Source organism: Geotrypetes seraphini, chromosome 3, assembly GCF_902459505.1.
Source record: "Geotrypetes seraphini chromosome 3, aGeoSer1.1, whole genome shotgun sequence".
NCBI lineage: Eukaryota > Metazoa > Chordata > Amphibia > Gymnophiona > Dermophiidae > Geotrypetes > Geotrypetes seraphini.
The window spans coordinates 386,316,992-386,335,831 of NC_047086.1; the positions used below are offsets into that span (position 1 = coordinate 386,316,992).

General features: G+C 41.6%; 1 protein-coding gene across 1 annotated transcript in view; it reads left to right on the top strand.

Annotated features, from left to right (window-relative positions):
- Positions 1-18,840, top strand: part of PREPL (prolyl endopeptidase like) — a 90,826-nt gene that overhangs the window by 3,971 nt on the left and 68,015 nt on the right. Inside the window, exons 3-6 of the mRNA XM_033936809.1 lie at positions 10,043-10,109; positions 14,141-14,344; positions 14,616-14,739; positions 18,310-18,526. Of these exons, the coding sequence (XP_033792700.1) occupies positions 10,043-10,109; positions 14,141-14,344; positions 14,616-14,739; positions 18,310-18,526 (612 nt within the window). The remainder of the gene's footprint in view (positions 1-10,042; positions 10,110-14,140; positions 14,345-14,615; positions 14,740-18,309; positions 18,527-18,840) is intronic.

Sequence of the window (18,840 nt, forward strand, 5' to 3'; positions counted from 1 at the left end):
ATCGCACTGATCATGGCCCGACAGGCACTTAGAATTATGGAGCTGGGGAAATCACTTGGACTTGATGGCTTCGCTGTGAAATTTTATAAGCTTTTTCAAGAACTACTTCTCACAGTGCTTTTATACCTTTTTAATGATTTGGATGCACATAGTTTCCGTATTTCATGTGACTAACGGGGGTGCCTGTTTTACTTAAAGAAAGGAAGGATCACTTAGCCTGTGTTTTGTATTATTCCACGTCACTTCTGGGAGTTGATACCAAGATTTTTACTCGAATCTTGGTAAATAGGCTGATGAGCTGGTTTCCTAAATTGTTCCATGCTGATCAGTCTGGATTTGTTGTGGAGAGACAGGTGGGGGATAATATCTGAAGAGTCCTGAATTTGAGAGAATGGGTAGTACGTACGAAACAAGAGATGATCTTTCACTTGATTGATGCAGAGAAAGCTTTTGATCGGATCTCCTGGCCCTGTTTAAACTGAAGATATGACCATCACTAAAATATGTCTTTATGCATTTATGCAAATTTTCACTGTTTCTCAGATTCAAATATCTCTAAAGCCATATTTTGGGGATAGTCATATCTACAGCTTCACTTAACTGTAAAAACTCATATTGCAAATCTTGGAAGTACCTCATGGTACATGTCTACTGGTATAGTTGTACCCTCAGCTGACTTACCTACCAGCAGCAGTATGGAACCAAACTGTGCCAAAAATTTTCATTCGTGAATTTTTTTTCCTACTTTGCTGACCTGTAGAAATGGAAGCACGTTCGCAAAAGATTTCAAACTTGGCACAGAAACCTGCCCCAGGGTGTTGTACCAAACTGCAAAATTTCAGACTCCTAGGTAGTTTCCTTCTGCCGTAGTGCTTAAGCAAAGTTGGCATTTTAGGTCGCACAAGGCATGAGAGTGGATCGATTACTTTTGTTCAACCAACCTTAGCTCCTGACCAAATTGAGATAGATCCAAAGAATTTTGCAGAGTTTCATTTGAGACCCTAGACAACACACCTGTAAAATTTGGTTGGATTTCAAGGGGGTCGAGCATGGGCAGTTTTCAGTATTGGTCCACTTGACATGGAATGACCCTGCTGTATTTTTGCCAGTGAGGAGGCCTGGGGTCTTCCTCTAGTGGAAACATACGGGGCTGGTATGTGTGAGTCAATTGGTATATACAGAAAAGGGGTTAGTTCGATCCTTTAGGGAGTTCCAGGAAAAATATGGCTTTGCATCTCACGATCTATTCCCATACCTGCAAGTTAAAAACTGCATTTAGAGATCTGGGATTTTGGGAGAACTTCATGGGGGAAAGCAGAGTTTAAGCAGCTTTTAAGTCCTGATGTGAAAAAAGGCATGATCTCGGCCATATATTTATGTCTTAATGGTAGTAGGGATGGGAATCGAGTTGGGACTAGTGATTAGTAAGGCAGAATGGGAAAGCATTTGCCAACATACAGACTGTTGGGCTGGCAATTGCTTTGGTGGAGAATGGATATAAAGCTTTACTGAGATGGTATTATACCATGTACTAATGACTAAAATGAAAGATGGTAGAGATGGGAGAATTTGGAAAGGATGTGGGCAAAGGGGTCTTATTTATATATGTGGTGGGGGTGTAGAATTGTCCAAGGTTTTTTGATATCTGTGTTTCATATATTGTCTTTAATTTTAGATAGAAATATAGAAGCATCGATTGGGTTGGCATTTTTGCATCATTATGATTCTGATTGAGAGGAGGAAGAAATTAGCTTTTCTAAGTTGTTTTTGATGGCTGCCCGGCTTACCTTAGCTGCTAGCTGAAAGCTGCCCTCACCGCTGGATGAGAAACTGGTGGTGAGCAAGATGGATGATTGGTATTCTCTTTATAAGCTGACGGCTTTGAAACATCATAAGATGGGGAGTTTCGCTAGGAAATAGAAGTGTTATGAACTGTGGAAAAGATTTGTTCTGTAAGAGAAATTGTTTGGGGGTATGCTGAGTTGGAGAAGGGAATGGGGAAATTTTCTGTGGGAGAAATATGTTGATTCATTTTATTGTAAGTAGGGATGGGTGCATTGAAGAAATAGTTGCAATTATGTGATTATTTGTTGTTGGATGTTATTTGTTGTATTCTATACTTGTCTTTGAATTATTACATTTATAATAAAAGCTATTATTTTTTTAAAAAAACCAAATTTCCTTAGATTGTAAATAATAAATCCTGGATTAATCAAATACATCATATACTATGAAAATTTGGCAATATGCAGATGGTCAGTTCATCTTTCCTAACATCAAGATCTGCCGAGGCATATTTAAAGACTTTCTGCTGGCCCTTTTGAGTCACTCATGTTAATTCTTTAGACTGTGGGTTTTGTTTTACTCCTAAAGATCGTAGTGACCAAGAGGTTATGATACACTTAGATGACCTGAAGCTCTACAGTTTCATTGACCAACAATTAGTGGAACAACTCCAAGTAGTGAAAAACTTCTCAGATGATATAAAGATGACTTTTGGTCTAGACATATATGCTAAGGCATTTTTCCTTAAGCAAAAGTTTAGTAAAACTGAAAACATTCCTCTGACCAATGACACTGAGATAAAGGAATTTGAACAGCAAGATGTATATAAATAAGGAGTAATGGAGGAAGGAGCAAAAATCAAGCATAAATCACTGAGAGAAAAGATAAGTAAAAAATATAATAGGAGTATAAAACTGATATGAAAGAGCTCATTAGCATCAAAGAATAAGATACAAGCCATTAATAATAATAATAATAATAATAATAAATAATTATTTTATACCGCCTTTACCCGACATGAGCTGTGTTTCAGCGAAAAATGCCTGCCTCAGGAGTCTAAACATAATGATATATGACAGTATGAATAACATAATATAAAAAAAACAAACTGCAAAATAAAGATCAACATTAAAAAAATAGTGACAAATAATTAATGGTAAATACTGATAATGCATAAAATTACATAAAGCAATGCCAATAAGATATATACAGAAGGAGCGAATTAAAAATAAATAATCAGTAGATACTTATGAAAATTATAAACAGTATGAAATTACTTCAAGAGTAAAAATGAATGAATAATATGTAAATCATAAATAATACTGACCTATTAAAATGATCTCAACAATGTCCAAGTGAAGAGTCTAAAAACGTAGTTTTATTGTTGCATCCAACTTAAAATAAAGATTTTTGTGAAATTTAAAGTTGGCAGTTTTATTGTAAATTCACAAAAACGCTGTATATATAAAGATGACAAAATAGCATCGGGGAATAAAGCAAGTTGGGCCAGCAAGGGAAAATTGCTCTGCCCCCCCCCCCCCCCCCCCAATGCTCTGGTAGGCCAATCCGGGCCCTCTGGCATAAGTTCCTACCTTAAAGGAGCCTGCAACATTCCAGTGTGCCTCTTCTGCCCTGCATTGGGGACCGGAGCAAGTCGGATCAGCATGGGAGAATTGCTTTGCCCATACACATCCCCAACGCTCCTATAGGTGACGCAATTTAAGGTTATGCACCCAGAAGTGCATCGCCTAAGGTGCAAGCCAATGGCGCACTGCTTTGCACAGCAATGGGTATGTCAAAAGCACAATCCGACCTATAATCTGAGCTACCTGCCTAAATGTAGACTATCACCATTACAGAAGACTCCATGATCCAACATCACCTGGAAAACCAGCAACTATGAAGGTACTACATCATTCTACTGGGCCTCGCCAGTCTAGGAATCTGCACCCCATACCATGCTATCCCATCCTGAATCACTGGTCTGCACACAGGAATCCCAAACAACGTATAGTCCCTCAACCCATAGACCACTTGTATCACCCAACCCACTAGACCTACCATCTACAACTACCCCCCACTTCAAATAGATACAAGCACAAATGCACAAACCTTGCCGCACACACTAACCTCGAACAAGTCCATATCACTCACGACCATACCCACAAAAGACCCATCTCCCAGATCCCTTGCTTCTACTTCAAAGACAGATCGGTATCGAATAAACTTCTACTGCTAAGAGAACTCTTATCCTCCAGTGATGTAGGTTTTGCCTTCATCAGAGAAACTTGACTCATAAAGAAGCTGACAGCCCAGAACTTGCCCACCTCTGCCCTCTAGGCTACAGAGTTTTACACACACCAAGACCTGGCAATAGAGGAGGTGGAATTGCCCACACACACAAAAGCTCTTTCCTCATAACCATAACAGACGCATCTGCCCTACCTGGCCTAGAATATATGATTTGTTCATTACAAGATGAACCTCCCCAGTGCTGTCAGCATACTGCCATTATATTGCCCTCAAGGAGTATAGACTCCATCTTACCACAAGCTACAGGAAGTCATCTCAAGCTTCATGTGCCAATTCACCAGAACATTAATCCTTGGAAACATCAATATACCACTAGAGTCCCAAGACAACCCCGCCAAATAGAGCTTCATAACCCTCCTCTCAAATACTCACCTGAACTTGATCTCTTCAGGCCCTGTACATGACAGAGTCCACACATTAGACTTCATAGCAACTAGTTTCACAATCCCTGTCTGGTCTGCTGTCCCCTGGTCAGATCATTCACTTTTGTCCTTCACCCTAATCCTGTACATGGGCAGCACCATCAACAAACCAAGAAGTCAGAAGCTCCTTAGCAGAGGCAAAATAGACCCTGCTCAGTATTTGACCACACACACTAATTACCTGTACAAGATGACAACCTTAGACATGGTGCAACCTAATGACTGGTTGCACCATGTCTACTCGCCTAACATTAGACTCCATTGCTCCTCTGCACCCCCACAATATCAGAACAGCTAAACAGTCATCTTGATACAACGATGCCCTAAAATCTGAGAAATAAAACTGCTGCTGCTTGGAAAACCCATGGCAAAAAAAAAAAAAAAAAAAACCCTCCACCACTCACAGGCAAGTGTGGAAAGCAGCGATGAAGTTATACAAGCAACATGTGGCCGATGCTAACATACATTGCTTCAGAAATGTACCTTCAATATCAAGAAACTATTCCACTCTCCCAAAATCTGGCATAGCTGCCTCCAACAGTCAACCCATGGCCCAAGAGTTAGCTAGTTACTTCCAAGACGAAATCAGCAAATTACCAGGCACGGCACAATCTATAATCCAGGCAAGCCTTACTACCACTAATCCCTGCACTGCAGATCAAATCTGGAATGTCTTTGAACCATTCACCCCTGAGGAAATCCTCCCCAATCTAAACAAACTATCAACCAAAGGCAGTATATTAGACAACTATCCATCACACCTTTACTGCAGCATCCCAAAAGAACTTAACCAATGGCTGACCATGATGCTGAACAACCTCGTACAGAAAGGCCAGCTTCCCACTCAAATGGGTCACATTGCCCTCATGCTAATCCCAAAAAACACAGGAGCTTATCTATCCTTGCCCTCCAACTTCAGACCCATAGCTGGAATACCCCTTCTCACCAAACTTCTCGAATCAGTAATATGCACACAACTCCCTAGACAAATTCTCCTGTTTACATCCATCTTAATACAGATTCAGACCAAAACACAGTACAGAATCACTACTGCTCACCCTAATCACAAAAATTAAACATATGCTCAGTAAGGGACAACAATCCATCCTCCTACAATTCGACATATCGGCAGCATTTGGTTCTGTAGGCCACCAACTCCTACTGAGCAAGCTCAGTGAGATAGGACTAACCTCAAGGATCCCCACTCTCACCAGTGCTCTTCAACATATTTATGAGCTCCTTGGGTAATCTCACCTTCACCAATGAAGAATGCCTTCTATCCTATGTGGACGACATATTCCTCCTCATCCCATTATATATCGACACAACAGACTCCACTAATAAAGCCTCCAAAGGCATCGAAAAAATATTCTCCTAGGCTACTTCCAACAAACTGAAATTAAACACCACCAAAACCAAGATTCTCTGGTTCTTCAACTCCACACAATCAGCACCAACAACTCTAACCCTACCCTCTGGTGCAACACTAAAGGTTGAAAAACCTTCTACAGCAATCACTTGCAATTTTGGTACAGACACTGGTCCAAACCCAACTGGACTACTGTAACTCTCTCTCTACACGGGTCTATCCTCTACCCTAATGAACAAACGAATCCAAAACACTGCTATCAGGCTGATATTCAACTTGAAGAAATACACTCGTATCTCTGCCTACTACAGGTCAGTCCACTGGCTACCTATAAAGGCCTGAATACTGTTTAAATTCTCATGCATGGTTCACCATGATCGTGACACCAACGCTCCAGAATGCATAATCAACCTATTCTCCTCATATTTTTTTTTCGCTTCAACCAGAATAAACAGCACTTGTCAAATGCTCATCCTATCCTCCAAGGGAGTGAAATACAGACAAACGTTCAACTCTCTTCACCTACATTGCAACGTGCACCTGGATCTCCCTTCCATCACCTATAAAATCTGAACTAAACTACCTGGCCTTCAGGAAAAACCTGAAAACCTACTTATTTGATGAATTCCTTTCCAATTAATCATCATGCACTCTCTCTCCAACAACGGTCTAAGTCTCCTGCATAAATGTATCCTCCTCCACAAGATACTCTGCTACAATGTAACCCTCCTGCAACGATATAACTGTGTTACCCCCTTGCAACTTTATAGCCCTCCCTCTCAAAACATTGTAACCTTTTCTTTGTGTTGTATATTCCCCCATGATTTTACATGGGCCTCTTAACCTATAAATCGCCTTGAACCTGTTCCGGAAAAGAGCAGTTAAGAAATCCTGATTCGATTAGATGGTGCCACAGCTATATATGGGAAAAATGCGTCAAAACATGCCTAAAAAGAATGCAATTCAGCACATTAAAAAAAAATTTATGCATGTTCAAAAGAAGCCTAATACATACAAAATAAAGGCTCAGTTTACTGAACTGTGGCAGACCATTCAAACACAGTCCGGCATGACAAACGACCCAACACTCGCAGAAAACTCATGCGCGCTGGAGCAGCAACCTTACCGAGCCAAGTGCAGCCAAGTGAAACCAAACATAAATGAAATTGCTAATATTGTGAGTGCCATTATAAAAAGGCACAAAGGTAGTGAAAATGTAAGAAAATAACCAAAGGAGAAAATGGTGCTCAATAATGAGAAAGTAAAATAAAACGCCAATACAAATCATACTCCTGGACGTAAGTGAACTAATAAAAGATTAGAGTATAAGTGATTAAAAGTGATGTCACTACCTTTTGTGTCTTTTTATCCATGCTGACTGGTTTCTGGCAAAAGTACCGTACATGGTGCAACTCTCAACATTGTTCAAGATTATACATGTATCCCTGATGCAGGCTTTTTAAGCCAAAACCCGGGCCATGTCGGGTCCTTTTACATCAGTAAAAGACTTTATATTACGTACTAATTCTCGGTTGATGTGCACTGTTCTAACCCCATTCCTTTTGCAAAGTTTTGATGGCAGAAAATTTCCTAACAGAAAGGCACAACCAGGTGGCAAATTTCATCCATTGGGAACTTTGTAAATATTACAACATTGCTATACCAGAAAAACACTGGGATCATAACCCTAAAAGAACTATGTAGAACTAGTGTTAAAGCCCGTTACATTAACGGGTGCTAGAAAGCAGCCCCCTTTCCCTCTCCCCCTCCAGTTCCTCCCTGACTGTCTCCCTGTGGCCCCCTTCTGTCTCCCCTCCCCCAAGCAAAGCTGTCTGCCTCCCAATACACCCCTCCCCCCAAAGCAGCCTCCTTTCCATCTCCGCCTCCAGTTCCTCCCTGACTGTCTCTCCGTGGCCCCTCTTCTGTCTTCCCTCCCATTCAAAGCTGTCTGTCTCCCAGCACACCCCTCCCCCAAATCAGGCCCCTTTCCCTCTCCCCCTCCAGTTCCTCCCTGACTGTCTCTCCGTGGCCCCTCTTCTGTCTTCTCCCCCCCCCCCAAAGCAAAGCTGTCTGTCTCCCAGCACACCCCTCCCCCAAATCAGGCCCCTTTCCCTCTCCCCCTCCAGTTCCTCCCTGACTGTCTCTCTGTGGCCCCCTTCTGTCTTCCCGCCCCCCCCCCCCCAAGCAAAGCTGTCTGCCTCGCAGCACATTTTTTTTTACCTCGAGTTGTGTGTTACCTCCAGAATACCTTATAATGTCCTATAAATAAAGCTCAAGGGGTGTTTGGTTTGGTTTTTTGGGGGGGGGGGGGTTGGGGGGGTGACTACCTTGCACTTTGCTGTACAGCATCGGTATGAGTATAATTTTGTCATATCATTTTCCTTTTGACTGCCGACGTTTTTCTCATTTCCTTCAAGCATCTTTCAGATTTCTCTTATTTGCCGCCCCTTTCCCGCGGTCCTGACAAACGTTCTCTTCACCCCCTGCGGTCCCGCCTCCCATCTGACCCTCCCTTCGGCTCCCTTATTCTCTTGCCGCCGCTTCTCTTCCTGCCCCGCGGTCCCGACAAACGTCCTGACTCCAGCAGGAGCCGCAGCACTCTAAGCACGCTGCTTCGCAGCCTGCTACTGGCATGATTTGCTCTGCCGCGGTGGGTGAAGAGAAAAGGAGCGGCGGCAAGAGACTAAGGGAGCTGTAGGGATGGTCAGATGGGAGGATGAACGGGGGTTCGGGTGTGCCGGGGAGAGGAGTAAAGACGACGACCTGGTGGCTGGAGTTTTTTTTCGGAGATTTCCTTCCTGCCCCTTGAGGTGTCGCCGCGGCTCCTCTCGATCCCCGCCAGTGAGAGGAGCCGACAGGAGAGCAGGATGTCCAGCGCTGGGGTCCAGTCCTTCCGGCGAGTGTAGGTAGGTGCTGGGGATTCGCGCATGCGCACTCCTGCGGCCACAGACCTACTGATCACGGAAGCACGCTGATAGGAGTGCGCATGCGCGGCTAGCGTTTTATTATATAGGATAAAGAGGTTATAATCACATTTTGATGGATAAAAAGTTAGATGCAAAGAACTGGACATAGTAGTATAAGAAACACCAGAACAGCCCTAGAGGTGTCAGTCCCAAGAGATTACTCAGTAAATCATGTAGAGAGAGAAAAGATCTTCAGGTACCAAGGAAATGCAACAGAAGAATACAAAAATATTTCCCTTTTTTTGTGTGCCAAAAGTCTGATTAAAAAGAATGTTCATGCACAATAGAATGTTGCCTATACATGTGATATCTTATGACCTCCAGAATGAATCCCTCTTTGGCACTTTACAAGTACTACAATGAGCATTAATAGTAAATTTGAGAGACTGAACCTGCATGCCCTAGGCTTAGAAGCGAGATTGATTGCTATCATGGTATGTGTAAGAAAAATCCATTTGGAGACAGTCTCCCCCCTCCCCCCAGTAGAATGCAATAAATAGAGGAAACTTTCCACCGTGTGCTCTTGAAATCAACACGATTCTTTCAAATGCACATATAGTTTTCTCTGTTCGGTACTGGTGAGTGTTCACATCAAAAGTAGGTGTATACTTCCTCTGTAAAAATGTTTGCGCAAATGCTTATTTTTGCTTTTTGGCATGCACAGATTGAAGTAATTTTAGGAAGAATGCATTTAAGACAAACCCCACCCTAATCCCATGTCCAGAAATCCTCCACACAGACCAGGTAAATTTATGTGCATACAGGATATGTGTGTGTCAGTTTGCCCACATAATTTTATAAAAACCTGTATGTGTATGCAAAGCACTGTTTTAGAAGAGAAAATTCCTTTTAAATTTCTTCTTTCAAGTGGTAACTTTCAAATTCCATATACAAGAATACAGTTTGTAGTATTTACTGGGTAAAGCTATGTGCATATTTTGGAAATGTAAAAATATGTACATAAATATGAACTATGTCACCTGAAATGCCTTTTTTGGTGTACGAAAGATATGCTTGTTATAGCATTATGGACATAATTATGTGTCTATAGGAAGACAGTTTATAAAAACCCTTTTATAATGCCTAATTTTTTTTTATGTGCAGAAATGCCTTTGAAATGTGTTATTTTAAAAACATAAGAACATTGTATATTTGTGGATCAAATATTTATTTTTGACATTGAGCAGATACGGCGTGGTGATTTTGTATACTTTGAAGAAGATGGCTGTATATTTCGTTTACTGTCAAAGGATGGTAAGCTATCTCATTGGTTTGTTTTCTTATTTCAGCATATTAAATTGTAGGACATAAATGGTGCTTTTTCTTGTAATTTAATATGTCTTGGAAAATTATACCCTAAGAGCAGAGTTAGACAAAGTTCAAAGAAGAGCGACTACGATTATAAAGGGGATGGAGGAAAAGACTAAAGCAGGGGTGCCCAAAAGATCGATCGCGATGGACCAGTAGATCGCAAAGGCAACGCAAGTCGATCGCGAGCCCATCCCGGGCTTCGTGATAGACTCACGTTGCCTTTGCGATCTACCTGCTTCCCGACGCCATAAAGAGGACGCTGAAGCGCCAGGCCGACCAACCTTCCCTACCCGACGTCAATTCTGAATCGCTGCCTGGCTGGCCCAGAACTTCCTCTCCAACGTTAGAATTGACGTCAGGTGAGGAAGGCTGCTCCCGGTGCTTCTGCGTCCTCTTTACAGTGTCGGGAAGCAGGGAGAGCTCAGAATGCCGCCGCGACCTGTTCCCTGATGGCGGCAACGGTGGTGGCCTGTTCCCAATTGCGGCAGCGGTGGCTTGGGGGAGAGCAGGGAGAAAGAAAGGGGGGCAGGGAGACAGAAAGAAAGGAGGGACAAAGAAAGAAAGGGGGCAGGGAGACAGAAAGAAAGGGGAGAGAGAAAGACAGGGAGACAGAAAGAAAGGGGACATGGAGAGAGAAAGACATGGAGACCACAAAGGGAGCATGGAGAGAGAAAGACGGACAGAAAAAAAGAAAGGGGGTATGTAGACAGAAAGAAAAACAGACATACAAAAAGAAAGGAGGGGCAGGGAGAAAGAAAGAAAGGGGAGGGGGCAAGGAGAGAGGAAGAAAAAGTTGGGGGAGGGAATGAGGTCTGGAGGAGAGGAAGCATACGGGAGGCTGAAAGAAGGGAAGAAATATTGGATGCACAATCAGAAGAATAAAGTGCAACCAGAGACTCACCAGACAACAAAGGTAGGAAAAATTATTTTATTTTCAATTTAGTGAACAAAATGTATCTGTTTTGAGAATTTATATCTGCTGTCTATATTTTGCACTATGGCCCCCTTTTACTAAACCGCAATAGCAGTTTTTAGCGCAGGGAGCCTATGAGCATCGAGAGTAGCGCAGGGCATTCAGCGCTGCTCCCTGAGCTATCATTTTTTAGTAAAAAGGGAGGGGGTATATTTGTCTATTTTGGTATAGTTGTTACTGAGATGACATTACATAAAGTCATCTGCCTTGAACTCTTTGAAAACCCCCGGAATATAAATAATAATTAACATTTTCTCTGCGTAGTGTGCTTTGTGTTTTTTTTAAATTTTATTGTTGGTAGATCATTTTGACTTGGTCATTTTAAAAGTAGCTCATAAGCCCAAAAAGTGTGGGCACCCCTGGACTAAAGAGTTTAGTGCTATTCCGCTTGGAAAAGAGACGGCTGAGAGGAGATATGATTGAAGTCAACAAAATCCCAAGTGATGCAGAAAAACATAGTAACATAGTAAATGACGGCAGATAAAAGACCCGAGTGGATCATCCAGTCTGCCCAACCATACGTGCTCCATAAATTAATTATTTAGATTAAATGGTCCTTTTTCTTAGATATTTCTGGGCCAGAAACCCAGAGCCCTGCCTAGTAGTATGCTATTGGAATCTCCATCAAAGCTCACTCCAGCTTATCTTAACCATCCCAGCCTTCAAAATCCTCCCCAGCCCATCCTCAACTGAATGTTCATGAACAGGTACAAGTGAATTGATTTTTTTTTATTTTTTTTTTTATTCCATCAACAATTACAAAGACTAGGGGATACTTAATGAAGTTACAGGGAAATACTTTTAAAACCAATAGAAAGAAATATTTTTTCACTCAGAAAAGATCTGGAATGCATTGCCAGAGGATGTGGTCACTACGGTGAACGTAGCTGGGTTTAAAAAAGGTTTGAACAAGTTCCTGAAGGAAAAGATCATAGTCTAATATTGAGACAAACACGGGGGAAAGCTAGTGCCAGGTCTTTGCCGCGATATTGGTCCGAAGCCCTGACGCAGCTTGAAGGCGAAACGGCGGCTAGCCTAACGTCTAACACTCAGCTTTCAACGAGCCCTGCCCTGAAGTTTAAGTTAAGTCCTTATTTAAGATCTGTTTTCAGGGAGGGCAGGAGGGGGAGGTGAGCCGGTGAGGTTAATTCCCTTTCTAGTGCGAGTGTTGAAGTTTCACAATGCACGGGGATCTGAGGCTCCTATGAAACACATTAAGCTGTTAGGAGTTTCTCACAGCAGAACAACACTCCCAAGGGATTCTGCTTAAGATTTCTTTAAAGTTTTTTGTGAGAAAGGTATTTTGCGAGATTATTTGATTCTTTCTCAGACCCTGTATATATTTTTGATGGAAGCCAGTGCTTGCCCTGGGATGGGTAGCATGGAAAGTTTCTACTGTTTGGGTTTCTGCCAGGTACTTGTGACCTGGATTGGCCACTGTGGGAAAAGGATACCGGGCTAGATGGGCCACTGGTATGACCCAGTATGGTTATTCTTACTGTATGTTCTACAAAAACATAGAATGTTAAAATAAAAATATAGACTAGTGGAAATCGCTGAAAAGGGAAAATGCTACAACCTAAGGCCACGTAACTAATGTGCTTTAAGGGAATAATGCACGATGTTTGCAAAATAGAGTATTAACCCCTTTCTCCCCCCCCCACACAAACACCTTTTAAGAAGCTGCATTAGGCTTTTTATTGCCAACCACGGTGGTATTGGCTCTGACATAGTAACATAGTAGATGACGGCAGATAAAGACCCGAATGGTCCATCCAGTCTGCCCAACCTGATTCAATTTAAATTTTTTTTTTTTAAATTCCTATGAGTGTCAGAGCCAATACTCCCACAGCTGGCAATAAGAAAGCCTAATGCAGTTTCTTAAAAGGGGGGATAAATGACAAAATCATTATTTACCCTTAATATACAATTTTTAGAGTAGCCTATGCTAAGTGTGTAAGATTAACTTACTGGTTACAACACCAGGCAGACAATTTCAAATCTCAACGCTGCTCCTTGTGTCCCCGCCAATTTGTCATTTTGTATAAGAACATAAGAATAGCCTTACTGGGTCAGACCCATGGTCCATCAAGCCCAGCAGCCCGTTCTCACGGTGGCCAATCCAGGCCACTAGTACCTGGCCAAAACCCAAGGTGTAGCAATGTTCCATGCTACCAATACAGGGCAAACATATAATATAGTGGCTTCCCCATGTCTCTCTCAATAACAGACTATGGACCTTTCCTCCAGGAAATTGTCCAAACCTTTCTTAAAACCAGCTACGCTATCCGCTCTTACCACAACCTCTGTATTCCAGAGCTTAACTATTCTCTTAGTGAAGAAAAATTTCCTCCTATTGGTTTTAAGAGTATTTCCCTGTAACTTCATCGAGTGTCCCCTAGTCTTTGTCATTTTTGACGGAGTGAAAAATCGATCCACTTATACCCGTTCTTCTCCACTCAGGATTTTGTAGATTTCAATCCTATCTCCCCCCTCGGCCGTCTCTTTTCCAAGCTGAAGAACCCTAACCGTTTTAGTCTTTCCTCATATGAGAGGAGTTCCATCCCCTTTACCATCTTGGTCGCTCTTCTTTGAACCTTTTCTAGCGCTACTATATCTTTCTTGAGATAAGGAGACCAGTGTAATGTTGGCATGCTCTTGCCTGTTCTAAATAGATTGAAATGAAATAAATTTTTGTCTATAAGATTCCATCAGACTCTTATCACCCCCCCCCCCCATTACTAAACCGTGGTAGGGATTATTAGCGCAGGGAGCCACACAGAATGCTCTGTACTGCTCCCGACGCTCGTAGAGTTCCTATGAGCATCAGGAGCAGCGCGGAGCATTCAGCACGGCTCACTGCGCTAATTACCGCTATCGTGGTTTCGTAAAAGGGGAGGTTAGTTTTATGTTGCATCAAGTACACTAATTCGCTGTGAACAATGTGCTGCTTTCTTTTTATAATGTTACATTGTTTTGATTTTACTTAATTTACTTCCAGGACAAGAAAATGCTGAGCTTTTACTCAGCCCAGAAGGACTTTGTTTCCCAGATTCCACTGTTCAGCGCATTAGAATTTCCCCAAATGAGAAATACTTGGCCGCCAGTTTCAGAAGCTGCACCTGCGAAGAGTCAACCTGTGTGGTGGTGAAACTTGAGAAACTGCCTGAAGTGCAATATATTGTACCAGATGTTTTTAGTTTTGGTAAGAAGTGCGCAAGATTGCAGCTCTGTGAACAGGGTTGGAATAGTAGAAAATTCCTATCATTCATCTTAGCCAAGGGCCGTAACAATCCAGGTCTGTTCATGGTAGTAGTACTTAAATATTGCACTTTTAACTGATGTTTTTCCCAACTATTTTCTGGATCTCAAATGACTCTAAACTTGTTGAGACTAGTATAGCCTCCCCTTGAATTTGGAAACTGATAGAGGCCTTGCTGGTCTTCAGCTATTCACCAGCCCTTTCCTGTTTTCAGAGTGGGCTACTCCTGATGTTTTGTTTTACACCACTCAGAAGAATCTTCAGTGTCGACATGTTTTTTTGTGCGACTTCAGTAAAGAAAAATACACCAAAATGGTTTACACAGAGCAGGACCTAAGGTAACAATATTGATTTATATTTAATTTAAATGATTTATTTTAAATGTAGAATTTATATGTATGATCGTTTCTGGCAGCGTTCAAATCTAGGCTAAAAGCCCACTTTTTCGGGGCTGCTTTTAGCTCCTTCTCAGTTGTAAAGCAGCAACATCTGTTTTATCACTTCCTCTATGAAAAATTCCCTAACCTTTATTTGTCCTGTTTGTCTGTTTTGATTAGAGATTGTCTCTTACATGTTCAATGTACAGCACTGTGTATGTCTGGCAATGCTATAGAAATGAGGAGTAGTAGTAGTATTTACTGTCTTATGTACGTTGGCAGTTAACTGGTTAAGGGGTCCTTTTACTAAACTGTTAAGTGCTAATTTGCACTTAATGCAGCAAAAGTAGCCTAATGTGGGATATGGTAAAGCACTAGTTTTTACATGTGCATGCTAAGCGGTAAGTAACTGGTGGGGGTGTATTTTTTTTGAGGGGACATGTCAAGGGTCAATTGGTGACTTGTTCTTTGATAAAGCTTCAATTGCTACTAGAGAATGACACGGTGACAAAATTCATCACCGTTCCCTTTTCCGTGGATAACCGCAGGAAATAAACCCATGTCATTTTCTAGTGTCTATTTCAACCTCAATCCTTCTACACCAGCATTCTTCAAAGCAAAGCTTGTGGGTCAGTGGTTGTGGCCATTCATACTCTGATTCTTAAGTGAACCAAGGATAATGAAGCCATTGTGACATCACTGATGTGATTGGCTCTTAGGCACTGGTGGAATGAGGCATTATGACATCACAATATCTGCTCTGGATACCAGAGACTGTCATTCTGTAGTGTCTGTTTCAACCTCAATCCTTCTACACCAGCATTCTTCAAAGCAAAGCTTGCGGGTCAGTGGTTGTGGCCATTCATACTCTGATTCTTCCCTCTTTCCTTAAAGAATGACATGAAAATGGTTTCCCGCGGTTATCCGCGGGGACGGGGACGGTGATGAATTTTGTCACCATGTCATTCTCTAATTGCTACTTTAACCTCTTCTTTTAAAATATTTGGCTCTTCTTCAATGTCAGTGGCCGTTTCAATTTCCCCAATATTTCCCACGTTGTGTAAATTTTCATCTCTCTTTAATACTTTCTGGATCATTCAATATCATTTCATTGGCAGCTTTAATCATTCCCAATCAAGCTTGGAATGTCTGCCTGAATCTCTTAACATCCTGATAAGCTAATCTGGGTTTACCATATGCATGCTTCAATTCAATTTTCGATATATATTCTTAAAATACTGTTCCTTGTCTTGCTGAACTTGATGTTGAAACACTCAATTCATTTATAATACTTTTTCCCTATCACCGGAAGAGGTTAAAGTAGCAATCAAAGCTTTTTCAAACAAGTCACCTTGTATCGAAGGTATTCCAGTTGAATTAATTAAAGGCTCAGAAGGTACTATCTTGGCTTTCACTCGACTGAGTTAACAGATTTGGAAGGAAAATTTTGGCTGATTTGCGATCACTTTTTATACCTTTACCAAAGAAAAATGATGCAAAAGATTATAACAGCTATACGTTATGCAAGAAATACCTGAAGTTCAGGCTGGTTTCAGAAAAAGTTGAGGAACTAGACATTATTGCTAATGTTAGATGGATATTGGAGAAGAGTAAAGAATATCAAAAGCCTGTGTATCTTTGCTTCATTTTGACTGTTGACCATTATGGAGAACTCTAGTGCAAATGGGGATGCCAAAACACATAATTCAGCTGATAAAGAGCCTCTATGAAAATCAAGAAGCTGGCAACACTGATTGATTCCCAAAAAAATGGGACGTAAGGCAAAGATGCATGTTGTCAACCTATTTATTTAATCTTTACAGCAAAGCTATATTCAGAAAAGCAAGTTTGGAAGCAGAGAGCATTGGTTTTAAAGTTGGTGGTAAACAACCTGCATTAATGCTCATTGGCAATAGTAAAGAAGGTGTTTTGTATGTACTTGCATTCTTTGCATATCATTATTTAAGTTTATGTTGTGGTACATTAACTTGCATTGAAGGCAAATATCTCATGGGAGTTTGATTTAGCTCTTGTTAAATAGCAAAGGTCCTTTGTTGTTCTTTTTAACACACATTAGTAACTATCCCTCTAAACTAGTTAAATCCAGCAGGTCAAATTTTGTCCGTCTAGATTTAGGGAAAGTTTCAGCAAAAAACAGTCAAGCAAGTTTGTGGTTGAAAATCCCCATACAAGATATCCATTTATCTTAATCTCTCAGTGACTGTCTGAAAATTGACCTCTTTATTTATTATAGACAGCATTTTGCTTGACAAGAAACCAAATATATTTCACAGATCTAGGAAAATGAATTTGAAGACAAGAGGCAGTATTGAATGCTGCCAAACAGGAGACATGAGTTTCTCATTATAGTTGTTGCCATTGCACCATTCGCAACCCCTAGTCTTCACAGAGCACCATAGTAGTAACGTAGTAAATGACGGCAGATAAAGACCTGAATGGTCCATCCAGTCTGCCCAACCATACATGCTCAATAAATTAATCATTTAATTTAAATGGTCCTTTTTCTTAGCTATTTCTGGGCCAGAAACCCAGAGCCCTGCCTGGTAGTGTGCTTAGGTTCTATCTACTGGAGTCTCCGTCAAAGCTCACTCCAGCCCATCTTAACCATCCCAGCCATCGAAGCCCTCCCCAGACCGTCCTCGAGCTACTAAAATGTGACATACACTCCAGCCCATCTTAACCATCCCAGCCATCAAAGCCCTCCCCAGACCGTCCTCGAGCTACTAAAATGTGACATACACTCCAGCCCATCTTAACAATCCCAGCCATCGAAGCCCTCCCCAGCCCGTCCTCAAGCTACTAAAATGTGACATACATATTACATGTTCCAAAGGAAGCTATAAACTTTTATGAGTGGTTGTTGTTGCCCACCCAGAACTGCAGATGGTATGAGTGATATTAAATTAAATGTAGTACTGCCTGTTTTTGCACCAGATGCAATTTCTGGTACTGTTAGCTGAGCAGGAATCCTCCAACTGCAATGCGGCCAGTGGGGGAATGGTGCATCAATATTCTGTTTTCAGTCTCTAGAGCACAGGTGTCGAAGTCGGTCCTCGAGGGCCACAATCCAGTCGGGTTTTCAGAATTTCCCCAATGAATATGCATTGAAAGCAGTGCATGCACATAGATCTCATGCATATTCATTGGGGAAATCTTGAAAACCCGACTGGATTGCGGCCCTCGAGGACCGACTTCGACACCCCTGCTCTAGAGACAGGCAGGTTCTCTGGAGTCCTGCAGAGCTTGTCTGTTCCTCACTATTGAAAATGTGTTAGTAAAACAGCACACACACCCCCACTGGCAGGTCTATAAGTGGAGGGCTCCAGCTCGGCTTAGGGAACAGTGGTTTTTGGAATGGAAAGGTACCTGTAACATTTTGGACTGACAGTAACTGTTATAAAAATGAGAAACCTGTACTTTTTGAGGGGGAGAGGGTGGGCGTTGTCTTGATTTAAAGGTACAGAAACTCTTCAGATGCCATGTGTTTTTATATTTCTTTGTTGCTGATAGATTCTTTGTGGATGTTTACTGCACAAAGGACAAGCACTTCTTAACGATCAACTGTAATAGTAAAAGCACCTCAGAGGTGTGGTTGGTTGATTGCAGCTGTCCTTTTGATCCACCCATCCTTGTACAACAGCGGATTCCGGGGATCATTTACCACGTGGAACACAAAAATGAGAAACTGTACATTTTGACCACATGGGGCGAGTCTACACGATATAAGGTCATTATGTTTTCAAATCTTGAAACTTTCTTCTGGTTTTAGCACATGTTACAATTGTTTCAGTAATTAGCCCTTTCAGGACCAAGGGACATATTTGGCCCATAACTTTAAAATCCTATAAATTTTGATTGGGATAGTCTACAGTTCTAAATTTGATATGTACGGATTCCATATGATACTGCCTTTATGTAAACAAACTGGTTCCGACATTCATTCATTAGCGTCGTTGCCAGATTGACGAGAAGATTCACTTGCCACACTGTCCATAAGCCAGAAGTTTGATTTTTAAAAAAAAAAAATAATGATATTTCACA